Below are 15,153 nucleotides of genomic sequence, written 5' to 3' on the forward strand. Positions count from 1 at the left end.
TAAACATAAACACATAAAACTCCCGAAGGTGCATCAATCAATTCGCGACTACGAAAGTTGATAAGCCGGGAAACACTCTTACTTCCTACGGGGTTTCTTACGGGCGTATGAGTGTAAAAAAGCAAAAACTCTTCCCTCCTTCATTTTTTCATAGAAAACCACAAACAAAATCATCACTTTCAAAGTCCCCAATAGGAGAATGCAACTTGAGCCGAATTATTGCTTTGGCTCGCCCCTTGGCAAATCTTTCAACTTTGTTTGATGCAAGTAGCGGTACGCAAGTACCGATGAATGAACGTGGCCGATGCAAATGAATGAACTAACGGTTGTTTGTGTGGAACAACGTAGTAAATACATAGCATTTTATATACGCATTTTTATTTACTCAGACCAGGTTTTGAATGACAGTTCTTTTACACATCATAAAGTGGTAAAACGTAAACAGTGGGACTTTTGCAGGCATTTCTGTAGGTGCGATATTACCGTTTAAGAGGAAACTATGGATTACGAAAACGAAAAAGTGTTGAAACTTGTGTTTCCTGATAAATATGAAGGTAATTCACATACTTGATCTATTGTATTTAACCGATTCCAATAAGCATGTTCCCTGGTCTTCAGATATCCTGAACAACGACAATGCGCCCGAAGTGATGGACTACATGTTCAAGCTCGGCTCCTACAAGGTGGACCAGCTGAAGAAGGAAAAGATCCGATTGCAGGACGAAAACAAGCAGAACGTCGAGCAAACCCAAGAGTTGGCAGTCAACAACTACAAAACGTTCATTCAGACAGCGGAATGTTCCCGGGAAATCTACCGGAAGTTTGTCCAGACGGAGGAACGGGTAGACAGTTTGAGCAAAAAGTTGCCAAACTTCGCGGAAACTTGTCAGCGATTTTTGGATTCGTCCAGCAATATCAATAGTGCCCGGCGGTTGAACTCGTTGACCTTGACGCGCAATGCCGAGCTGTTGGAAATTTTGGAGCTTCCGCAGTTGATGGAGACTTGTATTCGAGAGGGTAAATACGAGGAGGCCTTGGAATTGGCCGCCTATGTTCAGCGAGTTGGTAGTAAGCATGGAAACATTCCGATCATCGCGGTAAGCTCAGAACCTGTGATTACTGATTAGAAGGCCATCGTTTGATTTGTTATCATTGTTACTTCCAACAGAACATTCGATCCGCCGTGGAGGCCGCGTGGCATACTATGTTGGTGCAGCTGCTGTCCCAGTTGCGGACCGATCTTCAGCTGCCGAAGTGTTTGCAGGTCGTTGGCTATCTGCGGAGGATGCAAGCTTTTACGACAGCCGAATTAAAGCTGAAATTTCTTCAAATTAGAACTGCCTGGTTCAAGGAGTTGTTGGCGAAGATCCCGCAAGATGATGGTAAGTTCCAGATTGTTATACAGTGGGGACCCGATTTTTTCAGCCCCCGATTTTGTCTACCCCCGATTTTGTCAGCTTTTTGACCCGTTTTTGTCAGCCTTTTTTGAAGTAGAAAAATAAATGTGCTTTTCATTCAGCATTTCAATTTTATAATCAATATTAATGCAGTTGATGTCTTTAGGCGTCATAGAAAAATTACGCAACGAAAAAAAATCGTGTAACTTATGAAAACGGCTGACTTGAGTTCTCAGTTTGGTAACGTATTAGCGTGCCTTGCAATGGAGTGATCCATTAAGTTTCGACACGGGGCATGTTTTAAACTCATTAGAGTCGCCCTAGGGAGGCGTTAGGCCAAAACCCTCCCCTGTCTGCAGCCCGTGCCGAGGCTGACTTGAGATGAATTTTAAGCGGGATGGGCGCCCGATATGTGAATATGCAAATTGGTATTGTAGTTTTGAGTAATCAAAATGACTGTTTTAGATTTGTTCATAGTTTCGTAAACTATATGAGTACGAACAATTCCTCCAAGATTTATTTTTCCATAGCTTGCTTTAGTGATTCCTTCATGGCTTCTTCCAGAAATTCAATCAAGAATTCATCTAGGGATTCCACTAGACATTTTTTCCGGGATTTGTCCTAGGATATCTTTAGAGGTTCCTCCAGCAATTGTTCCTTTTTCCAGCAAGTGCTTTTTTCGAGGTTTCCTTTAGGAATTTCTCCAGAGATCCTTTAAGGTATTTCTGCAGGTATTCAGAGATTTCTACAGGGATTTCTCCATGTATGCCTTCCAGAATTCCACTAGAGATTGCTCCAATAATTACATCTGGAATGATTCGAAGTATTTCTGCAGGAATGTATTCCAGAAAATATTTTAGAAAATTTTACTTAGAGATTATTAAAAAAATACTCCAGTGATTGTTTGAAAAAATTGTACAAAAAACCTTTTAGGGATCCTAGTGTTCCTTCAACAATTACTGCAGACATTGATTTCTTAATTTTTTTATCCAGGAATATTCCTACAAAAATTCTTCCAGGTATTCGCTAAGAAAGCTCTCCTGAGATTCCATAGAGTTCCTCATGGGGTTGCTTCCGGGATTGCTCATCGGGTTTCTTCAGAAATTACTTCGAGTTCCCCCAGGGATTCATCGGAAATTTCTTCTGTTATTCTTTCAAAAACGAATTCCGGGATTATTTCAAAAATGCCTGCAAGAACTCTTGTTGGGATTTCTTCAGAAACTCTTCCAGGAATTAATCCAGGATTTCAGAATTTCCTCAGGAATTTTAGCGGTTTCTTCAGTATTTCCTCTAAGAATTCATCAGAAACTCCTCCTGTAATTCTCTCAGAAATCTCATACTTGAGGCTGAATAAGGGCGGGATTATGAAGATGTTATTAATTAGTTTAAATTTTCACCTATATGGTTTCGCATTATGCGTTTTACACAGTGTAATCTGTGCATCCTCGCCTTTGGCGCACTCAAATCGATACCGATCTGGCTTTATTGTTGCTGTTCTTTTTTGTGCTGTGATTGTTAAGAGTTTAATCTTGCCTAGTTTGGGTAGTGGCTACGGTTAGGATAGCTCAGATCAATCTTCAGCACAAAAGAACAGCAACGATCAATCTTTGTAGACTTATGCAAAATGGTACAGCCCAAGTGGCGTTAGTCCAAGAACCTTACTTTCGTAAGGGGAATTTCTATCTAGGAAACCTTGTGAATCCGGTGTTTGCTACTTTCAGTAAAAATGAAATGGCAAACTCACGTGTCATGCCTCGAGCATGTGTGCTTGTCAACAACGCAATCGTTGCTACACTCATCTCTGAACTAACTACCAGAGATGTATGTGCTGTCACAGTCGATGTATCTGTTGAAAACCTCAACAGGAAATACGTTTATTGTTCGGTTTATTTACCGCATGATGAACCATCCCCTACGGATGCTTTCAAGCAAGTCATTGCATACTGCACTTCAAAAGGCCTTCCGCTAATTGTTGGTAGTGATGCTAATGCTCACCATATAATCTGGGGCAGCTCAGACATCAATTTGAGAGGCTCCAGTTTGATGGAATACTTAAGTAGTACAGATCTTGGATTACTTAACATAGGCAACCGCCCAACCTTCATGGTATCTGGTAGAGAGGAAGTGTTAGACATAACGCTTTGCTCTAGCAGAATTAGTCATGAGCTGACCAATTGGCATGTGTCAGATGAAGAATCTTTATCTGACCATCGCTAGTTCTTGTTTGAACATGTGAATGTTACTTCGCAAACTTTGCGTTTCAGGAATCCCCGGTCAACCAACTGGGATCTCTTTACCGATTTGGTTGCAGCCAAATTTCATGGATACGCACCATCAATTGACACTCCAAGTGATTTAGATGATGCCGTTGATACTACAACGGCCTTCATCATGGAAGCTTTTGAAGAAGCCTGCCTTCTGCGGTCTGTGAAGACCACAAGAGGAACCCCTTGGTGGAACTCCGATCTGGCGAAGCTCAGGAAACAATGTAGAAAGAGTTGGAACAGACGACGTTCGGCTGGATCGGAGGCTTTCAGGTCGGCTCGCAAGGCCTACCAGAAAGCTCGTCGGTCTGCTGAACGATCCGGCTGGAAAAACCTTTGTACAAATGTTTCCAGTCTGAGTGAAGCCAGTCGATTGAACAAAATCCTTGCAAAATCTAAGGATTTTCAAGTGAACGAACTTCGTTTGCCAAATGGTGATTTCACTTCCTCTGATGAGGAAGTTTTGGAATGTTTATTCAGCACACACTTCCCCGGATGTGTGGATATTACATCTTCGGATGAACCTGATGTCTTTTCTTGTAGTTATGATTCTTTAGCTTCGGCTCGGAGTATCATAACTTTAGAATCGATTGAATGGGCACTTAATAGCTTTGCTCCTTTCAAATCTCCTGGGGCAGATGGGATTTATCCTATTTTGCTTCAGAAGGGATTTGATCATTTCAAACATACTTTGAAACAACTACTTGTTTGCAGTTTTGCTACAGGGTATATTCCCAAATCCTGGCGGGATATTACTGTGAAGTTTATTCCGAAAGTGGGTCGCGCGTCGTATGAAGAAGCAAAGAGCTTCAGACCTATCAGTTTGACCTCTTTTCTTCTGAAATGCTTAGAACGCATTGTGGATCATCACATCCGTGATGCTCATCTGGCCAACGTGCCTCTTCATGTGAACCAACATGCCTACCAATCTGGTAAGTCCACTGTGACTCTTTTACACAAAGTTGTTTACGATATCGAGAAGGCATTCGCTCAAAAGCAATCCTGCTTGGGTGTTTTCTTAGATATCGAGGGTGCCTTTGACAACGTGCCTTTCGATGCCATATTGGAAGCCGCACGGGGTCACGGTATATCTCCAATGATTTCCAATTGGATTCACCAAATGCTCAAAAACCGACATCTCTTCTCGACATTGCGTCAAGCGGCGATTAGGAAATTGAGTGTTTGTGGATGCCCCCAAGGGGGAGTCTTATCACCTCTTTTGTGGAATCTCGTAGCAGATACGCTATTGAGGCAACTCAATAATAGCGGTTTTCCTACTTATGGTTTTGCCGACGACTACCTAACATCACAGACAAACAGACATACTACTCAAATCGAAATCATCGCACGATTTAACGGTCATTTTGAAAATAACGTGTGGTTCGGACTGTGCTCGCATGTGTCATGGTGGCGCTGCTGTGCCTACATCACCTCTCAATTTTGGAGAGAAATGAACGCGACGCCGATCAATGTTTACATAAAATGACTCAATCATGAACCTTCATTCATGTTTTATGAATCGATGACGCCACGGGGGAGTCGTCACCTGCAAAATTGTTACATCGAGCCGAGGGAAACAACACCTGCAAATGAATGCTTCGGATTGAGCATTATAGAGGGTGCTAGTGAGATGCCAAACGATGTTTTTGAAGCAATTTTCTTCGAAGTAATGTGTCTGTTTGTCTGTGCTAACATTGTTAGTCGGTATGTGCATCAGCACCCTTTTCGACCTGATACAAAACGCTCTTCAGGTAATTGAGGGTTGGTGTCGCCAATATGGCCTTTCGGTAAATCCGAGTAAAACATCTATTGTTTTGATTCTGAAATCAATGTGACTGAACAGGTAAAGTACGTTGGAGTCATTCTTGATTCCAAGCTTTCCTGGACACCTCACATTGAGTTCAGAATCAAGAAAGCTTGTATGGCCTTCGGGCAATGCCGGCGAACCTTTGGTACAACTTGGGGTCTTAAACCCAAGTATATCAAATGGATTTACGAGTCGACAGCTAACTTTTGTTGGGATCGGTTGTGCTTTTTTACGCTCTTCAACGGTCACTAGATTTCGTTTGTTAACGGGCGCGCGGTTGAGAAATCAACGTCGAAATGGAAAAAGAAATTGTGATAAAAAACACACTAGCCTTTCAATTTCCTGGAAATGCTGCCCAGCCAACTATCGTGGACATGGCACGTTTTGTGAAGACTCTCGAAAGTGATCGGTCAAAGATGGATACTGCCTATAAAATATCCGATGAAAAAGCAGTCTTCATTCGCTTTAATTGCGAAGACGCAATGAGGTTTGTTCTGGAGAACAATAGCTGCGAGCTGCCGTTCTACTACACGAATGGTGAAAGAGTGATGGTGCAAATGTCGGTGGCGGCAGGTAATACTCGCTACATTCGAGTTTTCGATCTTCCACCGGAGGTAACTGATGCCGAGTTGTCTGCTGTGTTGGGAGTGTATGGCACGGTGAAACGTGTTGTGCGTGAGCGCTTTCCAGCGGACAGTGGCCTAAACATGTTTTCCGGCGTCCGGGGCTTGTACGTGGACATCAAAAAAGAGATCCCAGAAGCGCTCATCTTCTGCGGTCGAAAAGGGCGGATATATTTCGATGGTATGAAACCGAAATGTTACTTGTGTAAATCTGAAACCCACCTTAAGAAGGCCTGCCCGAATAAACGGGCACAACAAAGTGAAGTAGTACTCAAGCGGCAGGGGGAACAACAACCAGCACCAGCAACAAAAATCAAATCAATCAATGATGGAGACGCAGGAATGGACGGGGCAGTAACCACCGGCGCAGCGAATGTTGGTACCCGCAAACGGCTAAACAAAGGTGAAAAAATTGCAAAGAGGACGGATAAACGACAATTGTCTACCCATTCCTCTGATTCCAATAACCAGCCACAGGAGAAAAAGAAAACGGAGACGGTAAATGAAGGCGACGACGACGGCGATAGTATAATCACCGTTGATGATGACATGCAGAGCAACCGCAGCTACATTGGGGAACCGGAGGCAGAACAGGAAAGCGAAAGCGAGAGCGATCTGGAGGTGCTTGATTTCCAGCTTGCAACTACAGAAGAGATCAAAGCGTGGAACGATAAACGAGAACGGATGTCCCGAAGACAGGCAAAAAAAATTGAGCGGTTAATAAGTAAGCACAAATAAACACCACAAAATGTTATTTGTTTTGACTCAAATTCCGGAGACGAACCAGCCTCGGGCTGAAAGTCTCGATAATAAAGACAAAAAAAAAATGGATTTACACAACTGTTGTTCGTCCAATATTGGCTTATGGATGTCTTGTGTGGTGGCAAAAGGGCGAAGTGAGAACGGTCCAATCAAAATTAGGCCATCTCCAAAGGATGTGCCTAATGGCGATGTCTGGAGCGTTCTCTTCAACTCCCACGGCAGCGCTCGAAGTCCTCTTTGACGTTGCCCCACTACACATTCATCTTAAACAAGAAGCACTTTCTTGCACTTACCGTCTATGGGTACTCGGTTTACTAGAGGAAACTCCTGTGAACCGCAGTTCAACACACACCTCGTTGTTTCCACTTTTGGTGAATTGGGACAAAGTTGTCCTTGCTCCAAGTGATCTTACAATTGCTTGTAATTTTCCATATAGGACATTTTCCACGAAATTCCCTTCCCGGGAAGAGTGGACATCTGGTTATCTGGAGAGAAGTATTTCAGACGGCATCGTATGTTACACTGATGGCTCCCTTCTCGAAGGTCGAGCAGGTGCTGGTGTTTACTCTCGTGAGCTAAGGCTGTATCGGTCTTATTCACTTGGTAGACACTGCACCGTTTTTCAGGCCGAAATCTTTGCTCTTATGTGCGGAGTGCAATCAGCACTTCAGCAGCACGTAATGGGCAAAGTAATATACTTCTGTTCAGATAGCCAGGCTGCTATTAAAGCACTTGCTTCGGCCAACTCCAGGTCGAAGATAGTTATCGCTTGTCGAACTCAAATCGAGGAGCTGAATTCAGCAAACGCTGTTCACCTTGTATGGGTACCTGGCCATTCTTCCATCGCTGGAAATGAATTGGCTGATGAGTTAGCTCGCACTGGAGCATCACATGACTTCATTGGCCCTGAGCCAGCTATTCCGGTATCCAAGTGTTGGGTAAAGCTTCAGATTGACACCTGGGCTTCCACTCAGCACAAACAATACTGGAATAGTTCGGAGTCATGTCGTCAAACAAAATTGTATTGTACTGAGCCATCTCTAGGGGTGGCAAAGTATCTAACAAATCTGTCAAAGCAGAATTGCAGCATGCTGGTCAAAGCATTGACTGGCCACTGCCGACTCAGTTATCACATGGCGAATATTCAGCAAGCTGATTCATTTGCCTGTGATAGCTGTGAATCCGATTATGGAACTTCGTATCATTTAATATGTAACTGTCCAGTTTTTGCGCAATTGCGTTTCCGAATACTCGGGAAACACTTATTAAGTGAAACTGACTTCAGAAACCTGAATCTTCAGGACGTTCTGTTGTTCTTGACCCGCTGTGGTAAAGAGCTACAGGCTTTCTTTAAGCTTTATGCGTTATTACAGTGCCCTTCTCAGGGCGCTGTTTGAACCCATTGTGGTACGCTTATGCGTTATTACAGTGTCCTTTTCAGGACGCTATGTGAACCCATTGTGGTACGCTTTTGCGAGTATGACGATCCTATTCCCTTACCTGTCCTTTCCCATGTCCTATCCTTTTTCCTTCCCTTCTCCGTCAGGTAAATGATGAATAGGCTCGTGTTCATGGCGATGGCACAAATTTCCCGAATGGAGGAGAACGTGCCTCTAGAGCCGACCTACTGATACCTGATACCTGATAGAGATTTGTTCAGGAATTCCTCCTGAGGTTCCTCCAGAAATTGTTTCAGGGATTCCTCCAGGTTTATTTCCAAGAGTTCCCCCAGGGATTCTTCCAAGTAATTCTCTAGAAATTTCTTTAAGGATGCCTCCAGGAATTCCTCAAGAGGTTTCTTGAGAATTACCCCAAGAATCTCTTCAGAAAGTCCTCCAGGAATTGATCCAGGAACTCCCATAGGAATTTCCTTAGAAATTACTATCGCAATTTCTCCTGGAATTCCTCCAAAGTTCCTCTAGAAATTTCTCTTCGAATTTCGTCAGAAATTTCCTCAGATATTTCTCTTAGAATTTCTTCAGAAATTCCTCCAGTTATTGCTTCCAGATTGCTCTCGAGATTCCTCCAGAAATTCATTCAAGAATTCCTACAGGAGTTCTTCCAGGGATAGTTCCCCGGAATTTCCCCAAAGATTCCTTTCTTAATTAATCCAGAAATTCTTCCCAGAACTTCCTGCAGGAATTTGTCCAGAACTTTCCAGGCATTCCTCCTGAGGTTCCTCCAGAAATTGCTTCAGGGATTCCTCCAGGGATTTTTCCAAGAACTTTCCCAGGGATTCTTCTGAGAATTTCTCTAGAAATTTCTCTAAGGAGTTTCTCCATGGACTCATCCCAGGATTTCTCTAGGAATTCATCTAGAGATTGCTCCGGGAGTTCTTCTAGAGGTCCCTCCCAGAATTCTTCTAAAAACTCCACCAGGAATTCATCTGAGAATTTATCCAGAGATTGCTCCAAGCAATAGTCCAGGGATTCTTTAAGGAAATTCTCCAGGGTTTCCTCCAGAGATTTCTTAAGAAATTTCTCGAGAGATTCCTCCAGGAATTAATACAGGCATGTCTCTAGGAATTTATCCAGGGGTTCCTCCGGGCATTCCTTCAGAAATTACTACCGCAATTTCTCCAAGAATTTATCTAGAAAATCCTCCAGAGATTCATTAAGAAATTTCCTCAAGAATTCATCCCGGAGTTTATCCACGAATTATTCCAATAATTCTTCCTGGGATTCCTGCATGAATTCCTCCTGAGATTTCTCTAGGAATTCCTTCAAATATTTTTTCAGGAATCCTCCAGGAAATCCTCAAGAAATTTTTTTTAAATTTCCCCAGAAATTCTTTTCGGAATTTATTCAAGAATTATTCTAGGTATTCCTCCTGGCATTCTTCCAGGATTTCATCCAGGCATTTCTCAAGGGACTCCTCCAGGAGTTCTACCACGAATTTCACCAGGAATAACCCCAGGTATTTCTTCAGGAATACTTCCGGGAATTCATTCAGGAATATATCCAGGAATTCCTCCAGGAATTTCTTCGGAAATTCGTACAGCAATTCTTTCAGGAATCCTCCGAGGAATTCCTCCAGAAATCCTTCCAGTGTTTCCTCCAAGAATTAATCAAGGGATTTCTTCTCCACGGTTTCCTCTACACATTCCTCCAGGAATTATTTCATGGATTTCTCCAGAAATTCCACTGATGATTCTTCAAGTAATTCTTCCAGAAATTCCTGCTGAAATAGCTCCTGGAATTACTCCAGAAATTCCCCTGGAAATTTCTCCTGGAACTCCACCAGAAATTCCTCTCAGAATTTCTTCAGAAATTTCTCCATTGATTCCTTCCAGAATTCCTCTAGAGATTCTTCCAGGAATTCATTAAAGGATTCCTCAAGGAATTGATTTAGGTATTCCTCCTGGAATTCTTCCATGAATAGTTCCACGGAATTTCCCCAAGATTTCCTATAGAGATTTGCCCAGTAATTCTTCCCGGGATTCCACCTGGAACTTGTCTGGAAGTTCCTCCAGGAATTCCTCCTGAGGTTCCTCCAGAAATTTGTTTCAGGGATTCCTCCAGGGTTCTTTCCAAGAATTCCCCCAGGGATTTTTCCACGAATTTCTGTAGGAATTTCTCTCAGAATTTTTTAGGAATTCCTTAAGAGATTTCTTCATAAAACCACAGGAATTCCTTCAGAGAGTCATCCAGGAATTCATATAGGAATTCCTTCAGGAATCCCTATAGGAATTCCTTCAAAAATTACTACCGCTATTTCTCTAGAAAATAAATCGAGGGGCTCCTTAAAAAAAATCCTCCAGAAATTCATCCCGTAGTTTTTCCAGGAATTATTCCAAGAATTCCTCCAGGGGTTACTGCATGAATTCCTCCTGATATTTCTCTAGGAATTCTTCCAAGGATTTCTTCAGGAATCCTCCAGGAAATCCTCCAATGATTCCTTCAGAAATTCCCCCAGAAGTTTCTCTGGGAATTTATCCAGGAATTATTCCAGTTATTCCAGTTTTTCCAGGAATTATTCCAAGAATTCCTCCAGGGGTTACTGCATGAATTCCTCCTGATATTTCTCTAGGAATTCTTCCAAGGATTTCTTCAGGAATCCTCCAGGAAATCCTCCAATGATTCCTTCAGAAATTCCCCCAGAAGTTTCTCTGGGAATTTATCCAGGAATTATTCCAGTTATTCCTTCAGGATTTTATCCAGGCATTTCTCCAGGTACTCCTCCAGGAATTCCACCAAGATTTACCCCAAGTACTTCTTCAGAAATTATTACAGGAATTTCTTCAGAAATTGATCCAGGAATTTCTTCCGAAATTCCTACAGCATTCCTCCAGGAATTTCTGCAGGAAATCCTTCAGAGATTGCATCAGATATTCTTTCAGGAGATTCTTCAGGAAATTCTATAGTATTTTTCCAAGGGATTCTTTCGGAAATTCTTGCAGGCTTCCTCCAGGAATTAATCCATAAATTTCAACTCCAGGGATTCCTCTAGAAATCCGTCCAGGAGTTATTTCACGGATTCCTCTAGGAATATACCAGAAATTCCTTCAGGGATTCCTCTAAGGACTCTTTCGCAAGAATCCTCCAGTAATTCCTCCAGAAACTCCTCATAGAATTCCTCCAGAAATTACTCTGAGTATTCTTCTAAAAGTTTATCTTGGAATTTCATCAGAAATTTCTCTAATGCTCCAGGCATTACTCCAGGAACTTCTCCAGGGATTCCACCAGGAATTTGTCCAGAAATTTCTCCAGGATTTCCATCTAGGAATTTCTGAGAAAATTTGCTTATGATTTCACAAAATTTGTGTCTTCGATGCTTCGTTCTTGAGTTATGATTTTTCAAAGTAGTGATGTCTGGGGAAAAAGAAAAAAATTGCAACCTTCAGAAACTTTGTAACAATTTGTACGATAATAAAAAAAATCACCTAATGCTCCAGGCATTAGTCCAGGAACTTCTCCAGGGATTCCGCATGGAATTTTTCCAGAAGGTTCTCTAGGATTTCCTCCAGAAATACATCTTGGAATTCCTCCTGTGATTTCTCGAAGAATTCCTCCAGGGATTCCTCCAAGAATGCATCCAGGAATTCCTCCAAGGATTCATCTAAAATTTTCTGATGCGGATTCTTTAGATATTTTTTTTCCTGAAATTTCTCGCATAATTGCTCTTTGAATTCATCCAGGGATTCCTCCAGGTATACTTTTAGAACTTTCTCCAGGAATTCCTGCTGGTATTGCTCCGAGAATTCCTATAATGATTTCTTCCGAAATTTCTCTCGGGATTTTTTCAAAAAAATATTCAGCGATTAGTTCAAAAATTTCAGTAATCCGTTCATAATCTTTTTCAGAGATTCATCCCAGGGTTTTTTTTTAAGATTACTTGTAGATTTTTTGAATAATTTGAAGAATTTCTAGAGGAATTCATCCAGCGATTTGTATTAGAATTTTTTAAGATAATTTTAAAGGGACACAGAAGCCAAAAAAATCTCCAAAGAAGTCATCCAGGAATACTTTCACAATTATCTCCGAGAAATCTTCAAGGAGTCCAATCATGAATACCTTCAAGATTACCCCTTGCAGCACCAGCTTTAAAATATATTAAAACTTCAATGATCATTAGAATTTGTGCATTGTTTTATAGAAACACAAATACCCCTGGCCCACGAAATAAAAGAAATTAATAGTGATCGACTAGAAATCACCTCCAGCATGGTTTTAATGAATACACCCGCGTTTACGCTTCAGATACATGAATCATTTCTTATTATGTGACATCTATTCTCACTAGGAATACAAAAACTTTTGTTGGAATTCCATTGCAAATTCAACCAGAAGAAGCACTTATCCATATTTTGACGTAATGCTGCTAGAAAATTCAAGGATTTTTAAAGATATCCATCAAAGATTTCCTGAAAATTATCATTTAAATTTAATTTCTCAGCGATTTAATAAAGAAGATGTACAAAGCATTGCTTTTTATGTAATTCTGATTATATAATATTTCTAAACAAAACTATGTAATTACATAGACCATTTAGAACAATGATCTTGTAAAGAGTCACATGTTGAGAATAGTCTCCAATAATTGTCAATTTAAACACATATTAGACCAAATAAATGTCTATCATAGATCTATATTTGTCACCACGACAGTGGTTTTCAAATTTTTCCTTCTTTCCATATATAAAGTCATGAAAAATTTCTGGGGGGGCCTGGCGGATTCTGGAGGGGAGCTGGCCCCCCCCACCTCTACCTACGCTAATGATTACAAGGAAGTCCAAATCTCAGCTAAAGAAATTATGTCACATTTTTAACGCAAACAAAACTTAACAAAAAATGACGATATTTTAGAAATATTCTAATTGTTAGTTTAGTTATTTACATTGGGTTCACTATATGTATATCTCTTTTAGCTCATATTCATCTAACGAAAACTATTGAGGCGACAAGAGTGCACCTGTTCAACATTATCACCCAATATCGTGCAATCTTTCCGGAAGATGAGGACACCGTTTCCGGATTGTCCACCATATCGGCGGATCACAATGCAGCCGATGGAAGCAAGATATTCCACAGCTGGCTACACGACCAAATTGTGGACTTCATCAACACACTGGAGAAGGATCTCGCATCGAATGATATTAATTCATACGATACCATTCTTGGCCAGTGCATGTACTTTGGACTGTCTTTCAGTAGAGTCGGTGTTGATTTCCGATCGCTTATTGCTCCCGTGTTCATCAAGGTTATCTCGGAAAACTTCCAAACCACGGTGGTGAAAGTTACCCGTCAATTTGAGCAGGAAATCGAAAGGTACACCTTGATCAACAAGGTCCCCACGGCGATCAAGAGATCCAAATCGGTCGACAAATCCGACACAGGAAATCATCCTCCCGAGACTCTGCTGGATTTTACCCCCCTAGCCTTGTATTGTAACGAGATCCTAACAGTGTTCAACGAGCTTCGCTTGTGTGCTCCGATTGCCCTTGCGCCCACAGTCACCGAAATCCTCGAGGCGTCCTTGGAGATCGTTTGCAAAAACATCCTGTCCTTCTATCGCCAGGAGCAGCAAGCTTTCACCGCCTCCGAGCGGGAATGCTTCATTCGTTTTTGCTCGTGCTTCGCGTACGATCTGATCCCCTATCTGCAGCGGTGCATACATCTGATCTTCCCGCCGGCGACCATCGCCAACCATCTGGGAATCAACGTGCTCACGCTGCAGAAGCATGGTATCACCTACTTCCGGCAGCGGAAAATCCTGGAACCGATCGAGTACCTGCTGCCGGACAAGATGGAATCCGTTATCAAACAGGTAGGTGAAATCAACGTTGGCGGGTCGCAGCAACCGGCTTCGTCTACTCCAATGCAGGCGATTCCGGTTGCTCCATCAGCTGATGAAGGGCCGTCGGGCAGTGGCGATAAGATAGGCGAAACGTTGACGTCGTCGGCCGAAGAAAGCGCCGGTTCAAATCAAGACATTCCCGGGCAGTGATAAGTTTTTGTGGGTTAAGGCGGGTGGATTATTGTTATCTGATATCCAGGATGGCGCGATAAATTTTGATTAGTTAGGTCAGCTGGATAAGAGACAATGCACGTGCGATTATAATGATTTTGAGTAAAAAAGACAATTTATCTGAGGACATTCATTTCTAAATTCGCTCACCTATCATAGAGCGTGTTGGCAGGTGTAATATTTATTCGCGTTTAATGAAAATCAACATAATAAATGATAGTAAACACGTTTTAGCATGACAATTTACTGCTAGACATATCCGATATCATTTGACAAAGAAAACTTTCTGCTATAACAATGAAAATGTTCTATAGAACATATCAAAAGCAGGTGGTATTTCTTTTGAAGAGACCCAGGGGGTGGTGCTGGCAAGATGGATTTAACCCTTTATAAGGCAGTGTCAACTATATTGCCACCTCAAAAGCTCGTTTTTGGGGTAACCGGGCAGTGGCAACTATATTGCCACCTAGATTTTTAAAAGTTTCTTTCAAACAAAAAATGTGTTGTACATGTAATCATGTATATAATTATTTCCATAATAGTATGCGTTGACAACTCTTCTAGTTTGTTCGGCCTTATAAAGGGTTAATGTAGCCTTAATACCAGACATCTAAATTCTGGGTTTTTAGCAATCCTCCAGCTACATCATTTAACTAACAGGATCTAGGGTGACAATGGGTATTATCGGCAGGTTTGTTCTCTTCGTCATGGGGGGTTTTTGTCAGCCAAATTGCCTGAAATTTGACCATATAATTCAGCTTAGTTGGGAAGGATTTGAGACCAACTCTGAGTTCAATAGGTTTCAAAAAACGTCCAAAGACGAAGAGAACAAA

At 41.7% G+C, this 15,153-nt stretch overlaps 1 protein-coding gene across 1 annotated transcript; it reads left to right on the forward strand.

Annotated features, from left to right (window-relative positions):
• The first annotated feature begins 401 nt into the window (after nt 1-401).
• LOC109418512 (conserved oligomeric Golgi complex subunit 8) lies at nt 402-14,548 on the forward strand. Its single transcript, XM_019692719.3, has 4 exons — nt 402-554; nt 619-1,097; nt 1,169-1,382; nt 13,221-14,548. The coding sequence occupies exons 1-4, from the start codon at nt 500-502 to the stop codon at nt 14,297-14,299; spliced, it is 1,827 nt and encodes a 608-aa protein (XP_019548264.3). The 5' UTR covers nt 402-499; the 3' UTR covers nt 14,300-14,548.
• Nucleotides 14,549-15,153: the final 605 nt, after the last annotated feature.

The sequence above is a fragment of the Aedes albopictus genome, chromosome 3, assembly GCF_035046485.1.
Source record: "Aedes albopictus strain Foshan chromosome 3, AalbF5, whole genome shotgun sequence".
NCBI classification, from domain to species: Eukaryota; Metazoa; Arthropoda; class Insecta; order Diptera; family Culicidae; genus Aedes; species Aedes albopictus.